This window comes from Nesoenas mayeri (genome assembly GCF_963082525.1).
Source record: "Nesoenas mayeri genome assembly, chromosome: 1".
Taxonomy (NCBI): domain Eukaryota; kingdom Metazoa; phylum Chordata; class Aves; order Columbiformes; family Columbidae; genus Nesoenas; species Nesoenas mayeri.
In genome coordinates this window covers 153,355,053-153,381,225 of record NC_137541.1, presented here as the reverse complement: position 1 = coordinate 153,381,225, position 26,173 = coordinate 153,355,053, and the positions used below count along the sequence as shown (strand labels likewise).

At 36.8% G+C, this 26,173-nt stretch overlaps 1 protein-coding gene across 1 annotated transcript in view; it reads left to right on the top strand.

Annotated features, from left to right (window-relative positions):
• Window positions 1-26,173, top strand: part of MYO16 (myosin XVI) — a gene marked incomplete at both ends in the record, with an annotated part of 300,394 nt that overhangs the window by 128,571 nt on the left and 145,650 nt on the right. The window contains 3 exon segments of the mRNA XM_080343675.1: window positions 4,803-4,908; window positions 8,361-8,478; window positions 16,255-16,402. Coding sequence (XP_080199801.1) covers window positions 4,803-4,908; window positions 8,361-8,478; window positions 16,255-16,402 — 372 coding nt within the window.

The window sequence follows — 26,173 nt, the reverse complement described above, 5'->3', positions numbered from 1 at the left end:
ACAGATAACACTACTGATGATATAAAACGTATTATTTAACATTTAGCGATATTGTTTACACATATCTATTTCAAATCTCGAAACCTCAGTCATCAAACAAGAACCAGTGTCTCATTTACATTCTCTGCAAACTGAGAATAAAGAAATAACCGTGACCCTCCAAAAGTGTGCAAGCTTATTTTTTCTCTTCCCTAGCTATATCTTACTATCAGGATGGGAACTTGGAGTACTAAATTTCACACCTTCCTTTAAAACTGGTGGAAATCTTACATGAGTGAAATCTGTTGGAAGTTTTCCAACATTTCTGATTGTAATTCAAGTAATACAGGAATAGGGTTGTTTGTTTTGTTAAGTATTCCTGCACTTCTGAATGTGGCACTTTTGGTCAGAACTGAAAATGAAATGCAAACAATAAAACTCTGTCACTTATATGTTCTGAAATGACAGGTACATTCCTCCTTACATACTTTGTGTTTTGTCATTTTTTTCCACAAATAGATGATTTATAGCATTTATTTGTACTGGAATTGACACCAAACCACAATGATGCTGTTATCTGAATTCATAAGTATATAGATGAACCTGACTAAAATGCAGAAACTGAGGGTATGTAAGATGTACTTCTCAGTACTTGCAGGAATTAATTCTTAAGATTTTGCCTGGTGCTTGCTATTTTCTGACTATTTTGGGTGGGCTTAACTACTTCTACGTGATGGTTCTGTCTGTCCACATCTAAGTCCCGCTCCACCCAATAACTTTTGAACCTATTGGCCACCAGCAGCCACAGAGGTCTCAGAGCTTGGGTGTTCACACAGGCTTTGTAGTTTTTGGGGAGCCGTCCTGAAGGCGGGTTGTATCTCCAACCACAGCTGTTCTGAAAGGTGACATCCAGGCACTTTGTGTGGACTGTCCAGCAGCCACGTGCTTTAGCAATGAGCTCACTGGTGTGAGCAGTGCCAGCAGCCCAGCTAGACTGGCCCAAGACAGCAGAAAAGCTGGGAGCTAATCCAACCACAGTGGATTTGCAGGGTGTAGCTTCTTTGGTTCCTCTGGTTGTAGAACACCTTGAGTTGTTTGCCTCTCATGACTTTGTAGTTTTGCACTTTTAATTGGACTTTTTCCTAACAATTTTAGTTTTTAATGTTTTATTTACAAACAGAGTTTGTTTTTCTAATGATTAATATTATTTTAAGATACGGAGACTAGAGGTGTATTTAAGGTCCTACTAAAAAATTAATGAAATATAGTAGGAATCAGGACCCTCCCTCAGGTAGTTATATAGGAAAGTTACAAAGCCAAAGGAGGAATAAAATGAGTGTTACTGGAACTTCCCTAAAGCCCTTTGGTAGCATAGGATTTCAAATTCTCTGTTCATTTTCCTTTCCCTTGGAGTACACTATCTCTGCTATTTTCCTAATTTAACCTTCTTTATCTGTGAAATAAGCCAGCTTTGCTTTGTCTGTTTCATAATGCTTTCTAATGAAGTTTTGCTGGAGAAGAATGCTTTTCTGCTGCAATGTTAACTTCTCCTCCACTTTGATAAGGCAGTCCATCCAAAAGTCATAAGAAACCAATGTTCATATTGTAAATTACATTATGAAAAAATAGTGTTGAAGCAGTTATTTAAAACAGAGAAAAGGAAGTGTTCTCTAAGCATAATTAAATTGTTAAAGCAAAGATACTGTGGACAATGGGGACATTACAAAAAATTTTACTCCACCTCAAAGTAAATGGAATAAATAAGATCTGGCTCAAGGTACCAAATTATTTTTTCATTGTTAAATTATTTATTGCCCCAAATGTTCCAAAAAATTATATCAGCAATTAAAACTTTACCTAACATAGCATTTCTTTCTTGGTGTATCAGTCTGTATTTCAGTAGCGGTGAACATAACCCTTTGAAATCCACAGAACAACTAAGTGACACTGTGTCTCCCTTTCAGCATCCAGGTTCTTAGTGAATCCTGAGCCCCTCTGGCAACCACTTGAGTCAATAAGCTCCTGTGACACTGCCGAACAAAATGTCAGTCACTGTAAAATCAACAGTTGGGCTGAGAGCATCAAATCTTTGTAGTCGCTGCAATCTTTGTGTCACTGCAAGGTTTAGGAAACAGTAATCTTGGGAAGAAATATTGAAGAAGGGGCAGCAACTGTCCACTTTGTGAACTCTCGCATGGTCCTGTGTTATCCAGGCCACAGTTAGCTTGCAGTGGAAACCAGGACAGAGCTTTATTTAAAAAGGGAAACAAATTAATTAAATGTGGAAACTAATGGTGAACACTCTGTTTCCTTTGTTCTGTTTTCTGTTTGTAATTATAATTTGCATGCCTGCTTTGTAAGACTCAATCACAAGCGCATCAAATGTTACTTTAGCATTCCTTCTTCTCCTCCCCCCACTTCCCCTCCCAGTTTTTCCACTTGTGAGAAAGATTTTTTGAAAAATAACTCCATCCTACTAATCCTGGAGAAGTCGTCTGTTAAAGAAGCTACTTTTGGTAGATGAGGATGGGCCTAAGCAAGCAAAATAATAAAATATCACGAAAATTTGTTAAATTTTATGTCTTGTTCAGCCCTCAGAATGATACAAATACAAATATTTATCTGCTGGATATAAAGGGCAGTACACATTAGACAAGCTGTAAGTTGTTACAAACTATGAATTAATTCAGATCTGATTTTCAAGCATATATATGAACAATTCTGCTCAGTGGCATCTTCTGTAACTGTGACTGCACTAAATTTCAGAGAGGTTTTAATTTCAGAGAAGTTCCTTAGCAGCTGAAATAACCAAAGAGCCACGGTTTCTAACCTTGTTGGTAAGCTGTGGTATAGTGATAGCAGGTTGCAGCTGTGATTTTGGATTAAGTATGTTGTGGAGGGACAGAATTATTTCATCATCATGACACACAGGTGCCAGAGGACTGGCCAGTGTTAGTGGGTGGTAGAAGTGATGGCGCAACATAGATTTATATCTATCTCTAAGCTCACTGACTTTCTGGATAACACAGGCATAGGATCTGCGATTTGCAAGAGTATGAAATGTCTCTAGGGGGGAGGAGTATCACAAAACTAATGCCCTGTTTCACTCTTTTTTTCTGTTCCTGTTAGTGTTAACAGACAAAGAAACATGGAACTTGGACACAACTGTTATAAAGACAGAAGGGTAATGTTACTTCTTAAGAACAGAGGCAGAATGGTACAATTAACATTTGGAGAGTGAAGTCATCAGAAAGTCAGAAGCTGAAGATCTGAGCAAGGGATAGTGCACTTACAGAGCAACTTCTCAATTCTGTAGAGATACTATTTTCATTTTAGCTATGGCAGTGACATTCTTGACTGGAAATTATTTATTTCGCTCTAAGACCTTGTTTAAATACAGGTTTGTGTCCTATTATTTGAGGTCTTTGCATAGCAAATATCTAGGTTGCAAACCTTTGCAGTCTTGGACCACAAACATCCTACTGATGCCAATAGGAGTTTGAAGTCCAGGATAAGACTCCAGCTCATCATAGAAACACGATAACATAGGTAAAAACAGTTTGACACATCACATATAGTAATGAGACATCTGTCTTGTCACCTAAGACTACAGTTTACCAGGTAAAAAACCAAGATATTCACGACAGCTGCATGTACATCCTGCAAGAGTTGAATGACATTAAATGGTGCAAAGATCCCATCCCTGTCTAAATATGAAAACCTTTTTGTCCTTCCTTCTTTTGTTTCTTCTTTTATTTAATTTATTTCTCCTTACAAGTGAGATTTGAAAAGATAAAGCAATGACCAGACAGGTACTGTATTTTTCTCCCCTCTCATTTTCAGAAACTGAACTATACAGATAACAGACTGACTAGCCAGCATGGCCATTGTACTTGTGAAAAGTCTAACTGGCTGTTGTAGAAACAGCCTTTTAAATTTGGTCAAGCAGATAAGCAAAGGAGAAGCATCAGGTTACGTATTGTTTGGTTCCGTTTTCTAAAAGAAAGCAACTTCTTATAATTCAAATAAGAAATTATTACATTAATTTCTTAACCAAGCTTCACTAACTTTATTCTTCACATCTCTTTTGTTTCTTTTCCTTCCTTTTCCATGCTTAAAGCACACCATTGAGTTTGCTTCTGTCCTCCATCCCTCCACTTTTCTGTTGTTTCTTCCTACCTTTGTTGTTCATACTGCTTTTTACCTTGTCTTATTTGCTTATTTTCCCCCTCAGAGATTCTCATTCTCTGAAATATTTATTCCATACCATGAGCAAGAAATTAAGTGAAACAGGATCACTGAAGTCAGTGTATTGCACTGCAGAAACCGGGCAGTTTGTAAAATCAATAATCTTTTTCTTCCTGTTCCTTTGCTATTTTCTTTCCCTCTTCCTCTTCTATTCTACAGTTTCCTTTCCTTCTGACTGCCATCTTTACCACAGTAGTTCCCCATCTGCCAAGAGAACCAGGCAGCATTAGCAGGCGTCTTTGCTGAACAGAGATAAAGGAGGAGATAAAATCTTTGCTATAAATAATACCTTCAAAATGGCTTGAAATCTTTAGGTTTGATTGGCTTTTCTTGTGGTACAAGACAATACAGTTTGACAGCTGTGACAGCCCTCATGAACATAGACAGCCAGTCTATCATCTCTGATATTTTGCTCTTTATTATTTGCCATCCATAAACCTTCTGTTATTTGAAATGAAAGTTTGGCTGAGATATCTTAAATCCATTCAAACAGAGCTAGGAGAGAATATAAATAACATATCAAATGTGAAAATAACAATTATTCCCCCTTCTCTTTCTTGCCTGTCATCTTGCAGTGGAGAGAGTGGTTCTGGGAAGACTGAAGCCTGCAAACAGATAGTGAAGCACCTCACTTGCAGAGCCAGCTCCAGCAGAAATGCCTTTGATACAAAGATCAAACATGTAAGTAGCATTCTGATCACTGAGTACGACAAAACAAAATTCTGTGTCTTGGACAGACAAAGACATTTGAACCGTAAGGAAAAAGGCATCTGCTGTGCAGAAGTTCGTGAAGGGTTTATTTTCACCAATGAAGTCAAAGCAGGTTTCTTTCCCCGAATTTACCTGAATGAGAACAAAGTCAAGTTCACATTGATGTGATGAGAGGAAGCTGAAAATTGGAGGTCAGATTTGTTCCTCTAATATATGTTTTGCTGACTTTGGAAAACAATGTTTCAGTGAATAGGAAGCATTTATGTGACAAGTTACTGTCTCCTAAATGTGTACTAATTGTAGTAAATAAATTTATCTCTGTTGTTGTGGTGTTGCTTCTCTGGACAGTGTAAGAAGTGCTGAGATGCCTGAAGTAATGATATGTAAGACAGAAACTGGAAATTTGCAGGAAAACTGCAAGGACTAGACAAAGGTATATGGCCTAGCATTTAAATGCTAAATATATTTATGAAATAGGCAAGAGTTCTGAGTATTTCTGTCGTATTTTATTCCCACAGCAGAGCAGAATTCTGCCCAGTGCATAACATGAAATCATGAGAACTTGCTTCATATATCAGATGAATTTATCTCCTTTCCAGTACATTATGAATATTCAGTTTTCTTTTGACTGAACATTGCATCTCGTGTTTAGTTGTTACAGCTGTAACACTACCCCTAGATTGCCAATTCGTATTCATTCTAAACATTGTATTTCCCGATGATCCCAGCTCAGAAACAGATTTACACTGAATGTTTTAGCACAGTCTGCATTATCACAACTGAGTTTTGAGTTTCATACTTAATATATGTTTAGATTATTTCACTCACTCTGGTGACCTTCCTCGACAGCATTTATATTCAACTTGAGATATATTTTTTTTAGCTTTCACTGGCCACATACATGGTATTCAAGAGAGCTCTAGAATAATTTGTTGTGCGTTTTTTTTAATAGCATCATATGCATAGTTCAAAACATACTGCTTTCTTCCTGAATTATGCATGATCCTGTCCAGAAAGATGATAAAATAGTGTCAGAAGTACAACTGGCACTAACAGACAATCTACAAATCACGATTATTGGGATGTGCAAAAGGCTACTGGTTCACATTTTGTACATTCTAGCTGATAAGGTAGTAAAAGTCCTATGAATTTTGAGTGGATTTTAGAAAACAGTGTTGCATTTGTGTTTTTTTAAGAGATTAAAAAAGCCTGATGATGCTGAAAATGCTACAACTGCATAAGATGTGGCCTTACTAACAATTACTGTGTTAAAGCATTTTTCACAGTGTTATCTGATCCATTGACGATGTTCCTAAACTGACACATTTAATCCAGGTTTCATGTGACAATATTAAGGATACTTTTGTTATTTTTCACTTTTTAAAATTGAAGTTTCAAAGCCTAGTGGTGCAGTAATACCATTATACAGAGATAGTACACTTTAAACACAAGAGCCAGATCTACAAGTGAGATCTATTTCTACTGTGTATTTTTTCATTTACTACCTACACAAAACTTATAGTTTTGAACTGATGAAGCCATAGATATTATTCAAGTAGAGCTGCAAAATTCAGGTCAGATCTTCCAAGTACAGCAGTGGGACTCAGGAGCTGTGGGGGATAGTCTTGTCTCCACTTCAACTTGTCTCTCGACCACAGGAAAGTTCCGAGGAATTACCATCATGATCCAGTGCAAATAAGATAGATGATCTCCTCAGCTAAGAACAGGAATCATTGTGGGAGGGGGCTGACCAGGCCTAATTTTCTCCATCTAAAAATTAGTTAACTTTGTAGATCTCTTTAACCTACTCTACATCTATATAGTAAACTGAATAACCATCCCTAACATGCAGTTGTTACCCTGCTCCCTGACACAGTTTAAATCCCCAACAGGTCTTCTGGCCACATAGTTCAGAAGGTACCATGTGCAAGGGACCATGTCCGATGTCCACCCTATTCTGCAAAAATGAGGGATGTCTAAATGTGAACATTACCTTGCCACTTACTGTAGAGGATAGAGAGCCCTGCTCCTGGTCCTGTTTAGTTTAATAATATAGATGTACCCATGCGTGTTAATGTGTCATAGTCAACGTGGGCAGAGGATAATCATCACATGTTAAAACAAATGAGTTGCTGTTTAGTTATAGAAAGATCCTTTGTAGTTAGCTTAGATGGGACACTTGACTTCAGAGAGCAAAGGTAGATGGAGCAGATCCCTCCCAGGGGGAATCAAGTACAGATTTTAGTTTAGTTGCCTTTTAAGGTGTTTTTATGAATACAGTAGCCTGAATTTATTCCTGCCGCAGTTATGCATCACGTTATTAAAGTTAATAAAGCTGCACAGGTTAAACAAAGTGCTGAATTAGCCTAATGAAAAAATACATCCTAAATAACTCTGCTGGAGTAGAACGGAAACTAGGCTGACTAGTTTTCTGCTGCCACCTACTGCACAAATAGCTGTTTTAATTAATAATTCTGAAGGGCCTGAGTTTTAGAGTTTTCTCTCTGTGAGTGGAACCAGACGTTATCGGTGCTACTCCACAGCCCCCTTCCCTCCTGCCTCTGCCCATCATTGTCATCCAGCTTCAGCAAACCACTCTTAATGTCAGAACAATATTCTATTGTGGCTATATTGCAATTACATTCTTAGGATGCAAAAGAGGAAAGTGCCAAAGGGAATCCATTTAGTGTAAGAAACCAGTTATATACAAAAAAAGGTAAATACAAAGGAATACATGGAATAAAGATGGTATATTTTATACTTTTTATTATTTTAAAAATTTTTAATATTTTTAAAATAATTGCTGTGACCATGAAGATATAATATGGAAAGATATTACTGAGACATGCCATAAAAAAGTCAGAAACTCTTTTTTTCTTACTTTTTCACTAGTGTAATTCCAAAGTAATTCTATTTTAAATCAATAATTTGTGCCATTTCTGGTATCGTATAAAGCTTTTAAATTCCTTTGGTTGGTTATTAATATTGACTGATTGTAACTTTACAAGCGCAGCTGCCTTCAAAGCTTCTAATCTTTTTGCTAAGCATGACAGCTCTGGGCATATGACTCCAGTCACATGTATCCAAACTACCTGTAAGGACATGACTCAAGTGTGAGCCGTTGTCTTCCCCTTCCATTTACAGCTTCCACTATTTTTTTCTTTGCAGCCGTCTTACCTCAATGTAGGAAAAAACAAACAAACAAAACACACAACAACAACAAACCCAAAAACCACAAGCACACAAGAAAAATAAAAGAAAAAAACACATTCAAGGAATTTGTTAAATTTGAAGCCTTGAAGCCAACAAAATTTATTTTTTTTTTTCCTCAGTTATTGATCACAAACCAACCTCACTGTTGTTTATAGAAATATCTTTGCTTTTATTTCTTCTCTTATTACTTCTTTACCACTGTCTTGCAGGTAAACTGTATCTTGGAGGCCTTTGGACATGCTAAGACACCCTTGAATGATTTTGCCAGCTGTTTTATAAAATATTTTGAGCTACAGTTTTGTGAGAAGAAAAAAACATTAATTGCAGGTAAGTATCATTTAATCTGTCCGATAGTTTTATTTTGATACCACCCACAGACAAGTAGATGGGGAATCCCAGAGTTAGGCATCAATGGCCTTAAAGTATGTGAAAAAGGCAAGGGGGTTTTATGGAGCACCAGAGGAACATGTCTCACAGCATTTGAATTCATAGCTTGTCAAGAGTAGTGTGCAGTATTAAGGAGCAGAGACCTGTTCTGTGCAACCACGAGGTGGCAGAGAAAGACAAGATTAAAAATTAACGCCACCGGTTCCTCTTCCATTTCCTAGGAAATTGTATTTCCCTTTATGTCTGAGATGAACGAACTGTGACAGCTGTTATCGCTTTGCTGTGGAATAAAAGTAACAAAGAGATTTTTTGCAATTCCATCTGAGTATTTTAAATATCCCTTAATAATAAGTGACAAACTCCTTTGTTTAGGGAAAAAAAAATACACGTATGCCTTGTAATACTGAAATTAGAAGTAATTTATTACAGCTTTGAGCTTTTTCTGAAGGAACTAGGAATCATCTTGATGTTTATTCTTGTTAGACGTAAATTAGTGTAGAATTTCTACCTCCTTTCAGAGTAAGTGCGATAATAATAAGTAAGTTGTAATCCCAAGTAAGCATTCATTAGTGGAGGAAAAAAAAAAGAAGGGAAGGGAAGGGAAGGGAAGGGAAGGGAAGGGAAGGGAAGGGAAGGGAAGGGAAGGGAAGGGAAGGGAAGGGAAGGGAAGGGAAGGGAAGGGGAGGGGAGGGGAAGGGGAAGGGGAAGGGGAAGGGGAAGGGGAAGGAAGGGAAAAGGAAGGGAAGGGAAAAGGAAGGGAAGGGAAAAGGAAAGGAAAGGAAGGGAAGGGAAAAGGGAAGGAAAGGAAAGGAAAGGAAAGGAAAGGAAAGGAAAGGAAAGGAAAGGAAAGGAAAGGAAAGGAAAGGAAAGGAAAGGAAAGGAAAGGAAAGGAAAAAGAAAATATTGGGCAAAACTTCAGTTTGATTCTGAAGATTCTGATCTTTGCAGGCAGTCAGGAAGAGGTTTCATTTCTGATCTGCAAAGGTCATCATAAAGTTACTCTTTGCTAAAGTGAGAGGTGCGTGCAGAAGTATCTGTACACAGAGTTTCCTACCTGCACTGATCTTCCTGAATGCAAAAGCTGTGTGGTGGGATGCACTTTTGATCCAAGTAAATTAGACTTCATTGGATCATTGGATGAACATTTCCAACACTACATATTTTTTTATCATTCTAAATATTTTTATGCTTTGGAAAAGTTTCCTAAAAATATTATTTGGAAATATTTCAGAGTGGGAATTATGATTTGTTTTCTTGAGTACCTTAGCAAATAAGTTTGTTCAGTGAAAATGTCGCTGCGTGGGAAATTGTTGTCACTTTTCTTTTTTTTCCTGTATTGTTTTACAAACATAGGATATTTGTAAAACAAATGTAAAACTAAAAAGCTTTTTTTTTTTTTTTCATTTATGAGCTGTGTGGGACTTATATTAAGTGATGTAAACATTTGAATGGACTAAATAGCATCTGAATTGAGCTTATACAAATAATCCCTAAACTCAGTCCTTAAAACTAACTTATTATAAACCCTTTATGTACTAGAAATTTAATTTGCATATATTTAGTTAGCATGATTACACTGTATGCACACTTTTTCTCTTATTGTTACACACACAGAGCAAAAATGCAAACAGATGAAAATGATACTAATTTTGAAAAGTTAAGCATATGAACTTTAGGAAATGCCAGAATTGAAGTTGTCTGAGATATTCTTGGGTTGCCTTGTGCATACAAATTTAATGCTGTTGTTTTGCCCATCCCAGCTTCCTTCAGTGCAGAGAATGGACTGTATTTCTTCAGTGAACTGCTACTAGATAGTTTTCTCTTAACTGATCCATGTATGGCTTGTGCCATTCTATTCTATTCTATTCTATTCTATTCTATTCTATTCTATTCTATTCTATTCTATTCTATTCTATTCTATTCTATTCTGTTCTATTCTATTCTATTCTATTCCATTCCATTCCATTCCATTCCATTCCATTCCATTCCATTCCATGCTATGCTATGCTATGCTATTTTTTTTGTGCATTTTGTGTTGCTCATCAACATTTCAGAAACATAAATGGCTTCATTTTCACAGTACTTCTGACCTGAGGTTGTGTCAGATGAGGAACAGAAGCCTTAAGGCCTCAAGGCCAATTATTCCCACAGTTTTGGGTGCCTTGCTTGAGTTTGCAGGGACTTGAGTTTTCAAGCAGCTTTACACAGACTTGCCAGTTTAATTCACAGCCTTTGTCTGTGAATGATATAAATATGAAATCAGTTAACCAGGCTCTCCTGTCAGGTTTCTGATACACTAATGCTATGTTTTTGCCACTTTCAAACCGTAAGTATCAAATGAGAAGATCTAGGGGCAGTCAAGACCATTTACAAAAAATTAAAAAAAAAAAAGTCTCTGCCCTACTGTTCCCCAGATATTTAGGATTTGAATCAATTACTTTTGCCAAATCTAAGGTTAGCTGAAAGTTCCTTAATTTACAGTCAAGAGTGAGAAGCCTCAGTATAGAAGTAAAAGTGATTTTTAGATGTTTGTAAGTTGAACCTTTTCATGCTGTTTGATTTGCATTGTAGATGTTTCCTTTTCTAGGACACTCCAGAGAATCACTTCTGAGTGAAATTGTCCCAGATTAACACTACTATAAGTGAGAAAAGAATCAGGCATGTTGCCTTTGGCTGGTTTAAATCCACCCAGTGGTTCTCTGTATCTATTTGCAAGATCATTTGCAGCAGTATTTACTGTCTTGCACTGTTTAAACATGAATGAAAAATGTAAATATGCAGAGCACCTGATTCTGCTGAGCCATGACTTTATAACTCATTGAGGCAAACTGGGCCAAATATGTTTGGTTTGTAAACAAAAATCCAGGTGACACTGGACTGACGTTGTCAAAGGATTTAGGTTGTTTAAACTACTTAACAGACAGATCTTAAAGGTGGAGATCCGGAACAATTTGCTAAGGAAGGGGCATGCAATGTGTAAATTTTTACTACAGAGGACAAGCTCAAGGTAGCATTCCTTGATTTTGAATGGACATCAGTGATGTTTGTGACAGCTTTTTGTTCATGCTGGAGTTCCTTTGTCACATAAAGTTTATAGCAGAAAGTCCAATATGCCTAAATAACAGAAACGTTGGCCATAGTTTTCATCTACAGGCTTGATTCAGTCTCATAAACCAGATCTTTGCCACGAAGTCTTGAAAACAAGGATGGAGCTGTTAAGTGTGATTCTACTCAAAGCCAGTATTTATTTATTTGTTTCCAGAAGCAAGATTACTGTATTTTATTTTTATTTGGAAAGGGAGAGAGTAAATAGTCTTTCAGGTATGTTAACATAATTCCTAAGGTGAAAGGTAAGGCTTCTGTCAGTTTCCTCAAATTACTAAAAAAGAGGGTTAGGAAGATAAAATCAAGCCTGACAAACTTACTATCCAGATTTCTGGCCTTGCTTTTCTCAGTTTTCACTTTTTGAAAAGCGAGGCCTGATGTTGTATTTTGGTTTTTTGTTTTTTTTCAAATTGCACTGAAATTGAATAATCTAATTTGATTTGCAAAAAGCAGCAGAATGCATATTCACCTGTGTGTCTTACAAACATTTTTTATCAATTAAAAAGTTTCAGATATGAATTTCCATTTTTGTTATAAGAAAGATGGCAGCCAGCTAAGCTCTCTGATGTGTTTTTGTACAGTGTTTCAGCTCTGAACTTCCAAATGTTCTTTTGTCTTTAGCAATATCTGTGTTTAGGACAGCATGGTTTTCAAGAAGGACCAAGGTAGTTTCAAAGAAGGTGTAGGTGAAAGAAAGATTTCACTGATCAGACTTTCAGTAGAGTCCACTTTGCTGACTTTGTAGCTGCTCAGTAGATCAAGTGATCTGTTAAAGGAAGTTCCAGTTTCCTTGTGCCTGTACACACAGTTAACATTGCACACGTATTATTTCACACATAGATTAAAGAACATATAATTTCACTTTGTAGAGAAGCATATTACTGTGATAGTTTTCTTTATGAGTTGCTTTTAACTCCATTAAGACAGTGCTGTGTGTGATTCTTGCTGATCAGAAGCTCAACTTTTCTTGACAGCTCTTCCCATTGCTGGAGCTGCTGAGATGAACTGTATTTAGCCTTTTTAAAGTAGGTGACCTAAAAAGGGCTGAATTAATTTGTGGCATCTAAATAAGTGGTGTTGCCTGTCATCAAAGTTAAATGTATTAATTAATCAGACAGATAACCTCCAGTAATGAATGTTAAAAACACCTGAGTGATAGTTATGAAGATCATTACACACAAAAAAAAAGTGATTAAAGATTCGTAATGACCTCTTTTCAAATTAATCAATGGTAGGGTTAGTGTTACTGAGAAATAAGTTTCAAGCACAATAAAAGATGGAAATGATCCTTCAGGTTCATCTGTTCCATTCTACCTTGTAGGAATGGCAGCCAGGTAATGAGTGATTCTGATGAAAGTGCGTGGCTGGGCCAATCCTGCCATGATAGGTTAAGATGGTATTGCTTCAATTTGCAGTGTGCTGCAAAGTTACTGGAAGCAGAAAAATATCCTCCTACTAGTTAAATAATTTCTTAAGTGTGCCCTTTTACTTCCAGCACAGTTCTTCTGTGGTGGAGCAACACGGGGCAAGATGGCCGATACCCAGTTTCTCATAATATAGGTTCTGTAATAGTAGGAGTTAATTTCTACATTTTGTTGGATGATTAAATGGGCCAGATCATGTCTCCTTGTTTCTGCAAGTCAGCTGTACAACTCCTCTCTGTCAGTCCTATCTCTTCTGTAGATAGAACTCTGGGCATGGTTTTGGTTGCCAGCACATGTCAGACCATGCCTGTGCAACTCAGTAGAAGAAGGGGTGGAAAATGCACCACTGACCTTCCATACTGCTTAACTGGGATGTGTCTGGGATGGTTTGGCCTGTGAGAGTAGCACTGTGTGCATAGTTTTATTAATTTCGGGGACAGCACTTAACTGCTGAAACCTTTCTTAAAACAACATGTTCCAGATTCACCATTTTTGTTTCCCTCCACTCTACAGTGTCTTTCAACAATATTCTCACAGGGCACATTCCCTTATACACACAAGTTCAAGAAACTTCAAGTTTGCTGTGTTTAATTTAACAGTATGGATCAGGGGTGTCAAAATCATTTTCACTGGCAGCCACATCAGCCTTGCAGCTGCCTTCAAAGGGCTAAATGTAATTTTAGGACTGTATAAATGTACATTTGAAACGTACATTGAAAATACCATTCCAGCCATCCCCACCTGACGCAGTCTTTAAACTTGTACCCTGCCTTCGAACTTCAGGCCTCTAAGGCATCTGAAGTAGGGCTTCTGTTTATGCCTAGAAATGCAACAGTTTTGGCTGCATCGAATAGCTCGGTGCTGTTTTATGCTTAATTCTGTCTTGCTTCAAAAAAATTAAAAAAAAAAATAATTAAAAATCCTAAGAAAACATGAATGGCTCAAAAATTGTATGTGTTTAGAGAACATACATACTGTACTGCAGGATGCATGCACCAGTATTTCCTATCACTGAATATTCAAGAACTACTTCCAATTCATAAAGGAAGGAGTCTTAGATGAGTTGATTGTCATCCCAACTATGGGAAGGTATGGTTTAATATCCCGCTCTACTTAGAGGGTTTCAAAAATATTGCTCCTCCATTGCTGAGAAGTGCAGTTTATCCTCTAAACTTAACAGTATTTTCTAGGGCAAGGATGCTTCCTAAGAGCCTCTGAAAGCTCTGTCATATTACAGAGATTTAAAAGCATCAATCTACCACAGAATGTACTGCATCCTAGTGGTGGGGGTGCTCAGTTTTGTGTGAAGGGACATGCTTCTGGTCTTTGCACTACAGATAGTACTTAAGCAATAATGAGATAAAGTGTATGAACAGTGGGGTAAGTGGGAACTGGAATCAGGTCCTCACTCACAGGGATGGTCCTGACCTTTAGCTACAGTCTGGTGTTCTCTTGTTCTCTTTAGTCTGCCACATCTGGAACTGCAGGGTGATGTTTACAGAATCCCAGAATGTTGGGGATTGGAAGGTACCTCGAAAGATCACCTAGTCCAATCCCCCTGCCGGAGCAGAAACACCTAGATGAGGCTACACAGGAATGTGTCTGGGCAGCTTTTAAATGTCTCCAGAGTAGGAGACTCCACAACCTCCCTGAGCAGCCTGTTCCAGTGCTCTGTCACCCTCACTGTGAAAAAGTTTCTTCTCATATTTAAGTGGAACCTCCTGTGTTCCAGTTTGCACCCATTGCCCCTTGTCCTATCGTTGTTTGCCACCGAGAAGAGCCTGGCTCCATCCTCGTGACACTCAGCCTTTGCATATTTATGAACATTAATGAGGTCACCCCTCAGTCTCCTCCAAGTTAAAGAGACCCAGCTCCCTCAGCCTTTCCTCATAAGGGAGATGCTCCACTCTCTTAGTCATCTTCGTTGCTCTACACTGGATTCTCTCAAGCAGTTCCCTGTCCTTCTTGAACTGAGGGGCCCAGAACTGGATACAATATTCCAGATGTGGTCTCACCAGGGCAGAGTAGAGGGGAAGGAGAACTTCTCTCGACCTATTAACCACCCCCCTTCTAATACACTCCAGGATGCCATTGGCCTTCCTGGCCACAAGGGCACAGTGCTGGCTCATGGTCGTCCTGCTGTCCGCCAGGACCCCCAGGTCCCTTTCCCCTACACTGCTCTCTAACAGGTCATTCCCCAACTTATGCTGGAACCTGGGGTTGTTCTTGCCCAGATGCAATACTGTACACTTTCCCTTGTTGTATTTCATTAAATTTCATTAAATTTTGGCCCTCACTCAGTGGAGGGCTGAAGAATAGACTGCCCAAACCAGTGAATCTCCTTCTTTCTCTTCACAAATACCTCTAAAATGCCTGTAAACTGGTGAAGCAGGTGAATGGATCTGAGGGTTCAATATTTCCTCTGCTTCTGTGTTTTGCCTCTTTGAGAACCTTAGTGAGCTTCAGGTTATGTGTGATCCTGTTATCAGCATTTCTGTGGTCAGGTTCATCTTCCTTCACCTTCTTCCCAGATATGCTGATTGCCATGGGTTCTCATTTGGCATCTTAACCCCTCTGAGATACCCATGTTTCCCCAGGCACAAGTTAGTGAGCTTGTTGATGACCAGTTTGCAGAGGATTTGGCTCTTTGTAGCGATCTAGAGGTAGCTATCTAGAAGTTAGGTGGTTAATCTAAACTATTCATCTGAGCATTCTTGATTGCCAGCAGAGGAAGAAATGGTTCCAAGTGCAGTTTTTCCAAGATGTCTTAAATCTCTCTTGCATCTATCTCTCTTCATTAAGAAGGAGCCTAGAATAGATGCCAGTGCTCAGATGGCCATACATCAGTAAGGTGAATAACAGCTTGTCTCTTAGAAAGTCTTCCCAAATATGATGACTGGTTCCTCAAATAAATAAAACAGAGTACATTATTATCTTTAAAACTGGGTAATTTTAAAGATGATATAAGAGACTAAGACATTTGTTCCAATAATTTTAATGGAAGTAGGGTTTTTTTGGTATAGAAAGCCATGGTATAATGAATGGTAATACTTTTGATATGCTCACTTCAGACTGTTTTATAAGAAACATCATTTATTCTTCAGTGTTGCAATGGTGAATGGTTTAACATACATAAGTTTAGAGCAATCAGTATAATGATGAATTTACTTGTTTGTTTCTCAATCAGCTAGGATTTATACATACATGTTGGAGAAGTCTCGTGTCATTATGCAACCTCTCAAGCAAAGTAATTTTCATGTTTTTTACTTGATGATGGATGGGCTGTCTGCTGAAGAAAAATACACCTTGTACCTCAGTAATTTGTCTGCACACAGGTAGGAAAACAACTTTATATTTAGTATTAATATTTTTATTATTTTAGTGCCTCTTTGCTGTTAAGGTCCTTCTTCCAATAATTAACATTTGTGTTGTAACTTTTCAATGAGCTCTGAAATGATTTATTATTGAGTACTTGTTCATAAGGATTTAGTTCTGTCTTATATCCATTAAGATTATTGTCTTAAAGGAGAAAGAGAAAGGAAACTTCCTAGTTATTTCTCCATCTTCTGTAGACTAGAGTAGGTCTGAGTTTTTTTTGTCTGCTGTTGGTTTTTGTGTGTTTGTTTGCTTGTTTCCCATGATGATCTTTTTGTCTTCAGGAAAGACTTGTTAAAATTAGACTTTTCTTATACAATATGTTGGTTTTGATGAAATTTCACCATATGTAACTGATATTTCCAATTTCCTATTGGGATTTACTTTACCTCATATTTATGAAGAGAAACAGAAACAGAGTTTTCACTGATTTGGAACCAAGGATATGATTCAACACCCAATACTTAAAATTAAGTCTTTGTATGTGTCGCTGCATGAGCTGGTTGCGTTTCTGGCTTCATAAACTGTGATGATCCCCTTTAAGAGTAAGAGCTTAAATATAAAGGTCTGTATAAAGACACCTAAATGTAGTGTGTCTAAGGCTGAATACACTCCAAATGTTTAATATAAATGAAAGTTTTTGAGTTTTCAGGAAATTTTGGGTGTCTCAAAAATTATTAGTTCAAATTCTTTTGGAATGAAAACATATTCCCAATTTAGATAATCTGCCTTTCTTTCTTCAGACTTTCCTAGATGACTCCTAAGAAAAATCACCGAAATGAGAGAAACCTGTTTGGCATTAATCATCTTCTGTTAAATTGCAAGGTTTATAATGAGTATAGTGACTAACTGTAAAAAGACTAATAGTAATTAAAATAATGTGAAATGAGTGGTTTGAGTTTTTAATTTCTAAGCCTTTTTCTTATGGATTTTTTCTGAACTTTTCTATCTTCCACTCCGACTAGTACTTGAATAAAATAGTATTCCTAAGTTTGGGACATGTAAATAGAAAGATATCACATTATTTTTTTTTTTTCGGAAAATACTTACTTGATTCTGATTTTTTTCTTAAGCACAAGTCTTCAGACTACCAATGTTTGGTTCTGTTTTAAGCTGTTTGCACTTCTGGTATTATACAGAATATTGCAATGCACTAGATCTGAAGAAACCTGAGGCCATGTTACTAAAATGTTCACTAAAAATGACACCCTTCAAAGGGGAGAAGGGGAAGAGTTAAATTCTATGTTTAAAATCCTTTGAATGCTTGGAAGACCAAATGATTCTGAGCTCCTGATCATTGTTTTATTTCTCTTCTAGCAAAGGTTGCTTGGAATTACTGAGTTTATTCAGAAAATGAAACAGTTTGAAATCGCTTTGTAAGAAGCTCCAACAGGAACGAACTTAGCAAAAACCTGAATAATTAAATTCACATGAACAAAGCTTTAGCTGATAAGATATCTGATAAGCGTCCAAAAAGAATATAATAACATTTTTAAATAGATGTTTGAACATTGCAGTGCCAGTTCTTTAGAAGTAATTTATAGCTGAGCATTTGCATAAAACTACTTTTATCAATAAAGCTTTGCTTTGGCTGCATAGAGTAGATTGTATCTTGCATTATTGAAAGAGAGTTTGGGCCAAATATTTCCTACCTTAAACTCCTGAGTGTAGCAGTTCAATGGGACAGATCTTTCCTGGTTGATAAACTAGGGGTGAATTTCTACAGCATCAAACTCATACATGAATCAGAAAGCAGGACTTGGCCTCTGTTATAAATTCATTATTTCTGGCACTGTCAGATTTTGATGAGATCATATCATTCTAGTAACATTAATAAGTGAATTTGTCATGTTTGCCTTAAGCAAGTGTAATCTTGACTCTAATAGCAAATTTAATTAGATAACAGCCCTTTTGAATCTATAGGTGGTTCATGTCCAACTGTTTTTTGATAATTTTTCTGTTCTTCTTTCTGTTGTTTAATATAGTATGTTTATGCAGAAGATTGAACAATCTTGGTAAATAACAAGTATTAAGATCACAGGATAACCCTGTCTTTTCATTGTTTTCTTCATCCATTGCAAAATGAGAAATGAGACATAGCACTGGGGTTTTATTTTCATTTTAAATCAAAGTACCTTAAAGAGTGAAACTAATATTGTCAATAGTGGTTATTTTTAGACTTGATGCTGTGAAAGGTGAGAGGTAGTTAATGCATTAAGCAGTATGTAATCGTGGATTAAGAGTTAACGTAAATAACTAAAAGGAGAAATCCCTCCCCTTTGCAGTCCCTGAGAGTTTCAGTAAGGCTGGGCTTTCACCCTGGTATGTAGGGGAAGTTGTTAGGTTGTAATTCTGTGGTGTTTGATGCCATCCTGAGAGGGAGCTTGAGCTTCGAAACTCAAATGTGTGTTCTTGCAAGTATTGCGACTGCTAAGGCAGCATATGAAGACAAATAGCTGGCCACTTTCTATTGAACCTATATACAACTAGAATCTTAAAGTAGTGAGCCATCTAAATCTATGTAGGGAGGGATCTGAATTAATACACCTCTCACTGTATCTGCATTTGAACAGAAACAATTCCTGAAAGGTAAGATGATTTTTCAACATTTAGCAGGGGAACTGTATCAGAAATGCAGAGTCTTGAGAGGGCAAATCAAGGCTTTTTGATTGACGACAACTACTCCCATGTGTTCATTACATTCAGAAGCTGATTTTTATCAGCGGATTCTTGATTGAAATTTCTGAAATTTCTGTTAATTTGGCCTGTTTCAGAAGAACTGAAAAACTTTGTTTATCTTGATGATCATGCATAATACAGAGATATTAGAGATTTGAAGTTATATTCTCAATTTGCTCTCGATTTACTCTTGGTTTTTTTTTTTTTTTTTTTTTTTTTTTTTTTGCTAGGTCCGTGTATAGTCCATTCCTGTAAGCATTGCTTATCTGGCCTGTGCAGTTTAGTCTCATAAGAGTATGTACTAGATTTTCTAGCATATTAAGTTTAGCCTCACAGTTACAGTACCTACTACATTAGGGATGAAACTTTCAACCAAAGTGAAACAGAGAGCAAAGAAGAGAGGTGCCAGTGGTGACAGATCAACTTTTAAGTGCTCTTCAATTCTGGTGAAGAAAGGGTACTAAAAGGAGAGATCAGAAAGACAAGAAAGAAAAAATGTGGGAAGAATCTTACAGAAAAATGTGGAAAGACCTGCTTTTATTTTTATGGGCCAATTGCTTCGTAATAGCATTGATATTCCAAAGCTATAGTGTATAGAACAATATAAGAATGTCTTTCTGTAATAAGTATGTGTAAGATACTCAAACACACTGTCATTAAAAGTCAGTCATTACATTTGTATATGTATATTAGAAAAATAGCTGAAGGCTACTTAACTATAGAAAATTATTTCAGAAATGATAGTGGATTTGACAGCTGTTCAACTTGATGTCACCATTTTCAGTATAAACAAGGTTGCTAGTTCTCCTAATTGATTGTATTGTTACGGGTTTTGATAGTGTAGGCAAGCTGATAGAACACTCTCAGTATTGAAAAGTGATTCCCAGAGATGTTTTTTAGTCCTCTCTTGTAATGTCAGATCTTTGATACCCAAAGTTTGAAATAGATTGCTTGTAAATGAGCTGTATATGTAAAACTAAACAACTTCAGGCAGGGGAAAATGCTAATATACATGTTCATGCAGAAGCTGAGGTATGGTAAGGGTGTGCATTTCTTATTAGTATTTCAGACTGCTGTTCCCAGATATGCAAAACTTTTCTTCTTCCCATTGAACAACGATATTCATGGCAGTGTGTGCTCTCTCTGGCTGTGCTGTTTCCCCCAGCTCTTAAAAAAACAATTAAATTCTTCTGCAACAATAGCTGTAGATAGTTCACAGAACTAGTGTATCTTCTTTTACAGTTTTTGAGTGCAGATACCCTCTTCACTGTCACTAAGAACAATTTCCATTCATTTCCTGTATAAAGTAGTAATTTTGATGAAGTGATAGAATTTCTTATTAAAATCTACACTGATCACAACCTCTTTACTTGATCACTGAGGAAATCATTCCCCGCTCTAAATTATAAGGTTGATCTCCAAAAAGGGCTTACAGATTACAGTGATGGAAAAATGGATTATATAGAAAAGATCTCAGTAGGCATTTTTCAGTGGCATTAAGTGCAAAGCCTTATGTCTGATTTTATGTGTGTTTCCAGTCCTCATCTTTTATAACAAGCACTAATGCAATGTGTGCAAATGGTGGTTATTCTAGCATAATCCTTTTTTATCCTCACTCTTCCTTTCCCTCACACACAAGAGTTCAAGATGACAATTTTCAAGCCTGTGAGTGGCCACTTACCCCAGACTTCCCCGATCCAACATACTTAGGAGGCAGCCTCTATGTTTCCAACTGCTATAGGTATAAAGCCAGGAATATGCTGCATGTTTACTTGCCTTCCCTCTTTCTTTTCTTTCTTTTTATCGTTGGATGCCATTTTTCTTTCCAATCACTTGATTATTTTCTCACTTAAAATGCAACAGAAAAATGTAATTTAAAAGCTTTCCATACCTGTGTCAGTTGTCTACAAATGCAGCTGTTGCAGTCTAATGATACCAGATAAATTCATAGAGAAAACTTATTTTCCTAATTAGTCCCACAGTACTGGAAAAATAGACTTTTTAATGAATGTCCCAGTCCTGTGATGTTCCATGCTCCTTCCTTATATTTAAGCATGACAGATCAATTTTTCCTCATAGATAATCACTTTTATGTAAACTTTCAGCACCCCTATAAAGCCCAGCTGTGTCCATAAAAATTCACAGAGGTGATTACACAATACCATTTTGATCCCTTTGCGTTACTAATTACCTGTTGCTGATATCTGTGTCTGATGACTCGAAGGAAATGCAAACAAGTGTTAGACCTATCTTACAAAATTGGTTGGATCTAAATACTGTGAATGAAACAACTAGAACTGGAAAGATTACATCAGATTTTCCCACAGGTAGTAGTCCAGCTGGAGTAATAATTTCTATATGAAGTGCCAAGTTACATCACTTTACCAAACTATCATTAGACTTTGTGTGCTGAAACTCAGTGTAAGTTATATCAAAATTCTCAGTCTCACCCCAATAAAGTCTAGTGTTGAGGCTCTATGAGCTTCACTGTTGAGGATCCACTTTGTTTTAAAACCCTGCTGACAGAATAAAGCCCCAGGCAATCAAGAAAGTGGCATTCATTGTATTTAAATTTAGGAGGAAGGTAAAGATCAGACTCAGAGCTTCCTCAGCTTTTCCCTCGTGGGAGGTATGGTCACAGGAGGGGAGAAAAGCTGTGACAGGAGATGTTAGGCTTACCATCCCTGCAGCTGAATGGCCATGAGGGTCGAGTCCTAAATCTACTTGACCTAAACCCCTTCCTAATTCTTCTGGGCAAACAGTAGCAGCCTATCATTTCTACTTTTCTTTAAATGCTATCTCTTTGCTAACACATACAGGGAAATCATACTGGGTGAGGCTTTCAAACCTTAAAATCTTTCTCAAATGCTAGTGACAGTTTGCTTGGCATCGTTTGAGTTGTGAGTTTTCAGTGCCTTTTCCAGGGTGTGGACAACTCTGTGCAATAGCCAGAGAGGAGCTGGTGCATGTGCTGCCCTATGTGGGCAGAGGAGGAGGGAGACAAGGGTGGCAGTGAGGCAGGACCCTCACCCTCCTGGCACATCCCTGTGGCACCCAGCAGGTCCAGGGCTGATCAGTGGAGTCAAACACTACCCAGAGAGCTGGGCAGGGCCATGGGGATGGGCACATGAGCCCCCACGTCGGGGTCAGGGAGGCCTGTGGCTGGGCACGGGTATGGCTGACACCACATCAGGCCAGTACTGAGGCCCAACACTTGAGCTCAAAAGCCACTTCTGAGACAAGGAGGGTCCCCAAAAGGCTTGTCTCTAAGCCCAGGCAGCTAAACCTTTGAGGGGACAGAGGCCATTCAAAACTCCTGCAAAATCCTAAAAGATCCTTCATCAATTTTTCATGACAGTTAATGAATATCTGATTTTTTTTCCCACATTATCAAAAAGCAACTGAATCTTCAAAATTCTCTATTGATTGCTTTCCATTGCATAGGTATGTTTTCTTCAATATATCTATTTTATTTAGCATATTGCCTGTAAACTTGTGCTTAGTTAACACTTTCAATACATGGCAGCTCTTGTAACAACTATTAAGCTCATGATTTGCAGTTGATAGTAGAGCCATCATCCCTGGAGGTGTTTAAAAGGCATTTGGACGAGGTTCTTAGGAACATGGTTTAGTGCTAGAGTTAGGTTATGGTTGGACTCAATGATCATGAGGGTCTCTTCCAATGGAAATGATTTTATGATTTCATGATTCTGTGATCTGTCACCCCTAAGATATTTTTTTGCTATGAATCTTTTGCATTTAAGTTCTTAATAAATATGTGAGTAAAGAAGAGGAAAAACCTGCAAACTACTTCCTTTTCCTTTCTCAACCTAATTTTTTAATCTTGAATTAAATCATACAGATAAGTTATCATTTGTTTCTACTTTCTTTATGTTCATTTCCCTGTACTTAGCATTGACCACCCTACTAACAAATGAACCAGGAGTGCACATGATATTTTACAGAGGATAAGGAATTTTAAAGACCAGATGACTTTGTATAGGTGATTCTCAAAGGCAGTGTCTAAAATTCATCATCTTGCTATTATCCTACTCCAACATACTGTTTTTGTAATGAATGCTGAGTGGAAAGTTAATTTTCAAATTATTATATTGGAATTATGCAGAAAAGTTTTGCCCTGCCAAAAGTAACTCTGGAGCATATTGAAAAGAAGTTATCTGTCTTTGGGTATCCAAGTTAAATTCAATTTCACATTTAATACTATATGTTTTTAATATTTTTTCCACTTGTGAACATTTTGGCATAACATTTTGAGGAGTTTAGAGGTGAAGCATAGAATTTTAAAAAATATTTTAAAAGCAACATAGATTTTCTTTACTGTCTTATATCTCACGTCTCAAAGTAAAATGCCTTGAATTTATGTGTACAAGCATATATATAGATGTACCAAATGTATTTATACTCAGCGTTTTCCATTTCTCTGATTCTTCCGTGTTCTCTCTTCTTGTCCAAAGGATTCTTAAATTGGAAAAAAAAAACCAAAACGTCAAGTTCTGGTTGAACAAGTAAATCTGTATTCTTTTTTTGTACTGTGCAAGTTTTCCTATCCTAACTTGATTACATGCAGCACATTCCTTTTCTCCAAAAAAGCTTACATTTTAAATACATTAACACTTACAAGACAATGCAGTGATACACATAGCGCAAGGTATGTATATTAGCATGCCTAGACAGCAAAGAACCATTAGGGTATAAAGACTTATCAAGCATGCTTCACAAATTTTCTAAATAAAAGAGTAATGTGAAGATGCAGTTTCAAACACATTTCAAAAACTGCGGGAGTTAACTCTCAGTTAATTCTGCTGGAATTCGAGTGCAATAAGTGAATATGAATAGGTAAAGCCCTAAGTAAAAGTGAAAATTGGTTTGTTTTCTTTTTTTTTTTTTTTTAAACTATGTGGTAGCAAATAATGTAGAAATTAAGAAATTATATACCTCAATCAGTTTGCATCTTCCTAATAAGATTTACTAATATTTCAATTGTCTGGTGAAAAGCTCTAACTGTGCTCTTCTCCTACAATAATACTGCAACAATCTCATTTGCGACCAGTACTGCTATTTTAAGGACAAGATCTGTAGATTCCGAATGAAATGAAGCAATTCTGTTTACTTAGATTCCAGTGAGGTCTGGACAGCTAAGCTACACCAGCTAGTTATTAGAGAGGTAATGGAGAGAGGAGAAGCAGATGTATTTGTCTGAGATTCTGAAGCAGGTTTAAACTTGCTTCAGTGACTTTTATATCTATGTAACCTGAAATAATCTCAACATCAAAAGAATTGTCTCAATTTTCTCTGTTGTCTTTTGCCTTTTTTTTTCCTTTGGTTCACTTTTGCTGCATTTAATTTATTCATTTCCTGTTTACCTTGTATTTTCTGATGTCTGAACCTTTCCACTGTTTTTTTTTCTGAGGTTGAACCTTTACTGTGAATAGCATATGCATATTCCAGCAAAATGAGCTTTCACATTATTCTCTTTAACATATTTTTCCTGCTCCCTCTTAACTTCAGCTTCCACTTTTATTTCAACTGGTAACAGTCTTTACCCAAGTACATTTACCTTGAATTTTCCTTTTATCTTCCTGATTTAAGCAGGTTTTCTAAGTAAATAGGATTAATGAGATTATTCAACTTGCTTTACTCTTTTTCCGCCCCAGAAATTAACAGGAATTGAACCGAAAGGGACATTTTTTTTTCTCCCTTAGCTCTCTTTTTCTTGTCCTATTCTTTCTTTTAAATTCAGGCTCCATGAATCTCTTAGTGCATGATTTTCAAGCATCGGTGTTATTCTTTGCACTTCAAAGAACGAAGATTTGAGAGGCAATGCCAGTAAATGGCTGATTTGTTATGCTGCATAGTAATAATCTCGACTAACTCAGTTTTCTTGAGGATGGACACCAGAAAACATATGTTGTATACATCTGCATGTTTTAAAGTGATATTGACGAACCAGAACTAATTTTATCTAATTCTAATGTAACATTTTACAATACATGATTTCAAATATGTCTAAGATAGGAAAATACAATAAAGAGTAACTAAGTTTGGTTGCTTGGTTGCTTTTGTTTGTTTGTTTCTATATTGATCTTTTTAAAGTGTTACTCTGTGGTCTAATTCATTTCATTTCATTTCATTTCAATTTCATTTCATTTCATTTCATTTCATTTCATTTCATTTCATTTCATTTCATTTTCCTTATTCATGCACTTCACTTCTGTTCAGCTAAACTTTAGGCTTAATGTCTCATATTTTAGGCTTAGTCTCTCACATTTTATGCTTTGACTCTCGTATTTTAATGAAAAATTAGATGGAACCATAAGCAGCCTACTAGGGTACAGAAGCTAAGAAATGTTTTGGTGAATATGATTGGACTATGTTGACTAAAACTTCCTTCCTGAGATCATCACTGTGCACCTTAATATTAATGAAATAACAATAGTGTCAGCATTAAAGTTAATATTATACAGTATCTTTCTGAAAACTGACTATATTATATTAAACCCTCTCATTCTGCGAGATATTTGTGGAGAGTCGTGTCCTACAAGATACATGACTAGGAGGTTAGCATTACAATTACAGAAGATATAATCAGGATCACAGCACAGGTTTTCAAAGCAAAACAGAAATGTTCATTTATGTCATCTGCTTTATTTTGCAAATTAAGTGGTTATTTTTCTATTTACAGATACCTATACCTCATGCATAAAGTGTACCTCTGTATTATTAATGTTATTTCACAGTATTTGTCTTGAGTATCTGGCTGTGCAGTTGTTTTAAGTGGTTCAGCCTAAATTCAGGGTTAGTTACATACACACCTGCTCACTTGCACTAATTACATGTCAGGATATCCAAAACAATATTTTTCTACTTGAAAGCAGAGGCACCTTAGCTTTGGATTTTGATGTTTAATTTATTTTTTCTAGTGTCAACATTAGCTGCTTTTGACATTAATGTTTTATTCCCAAATGATTCTTTAAGAAAATGCAGCTGCAATGATGTTTAATAATCATTACTTTAAATGAAATCCAAGATTA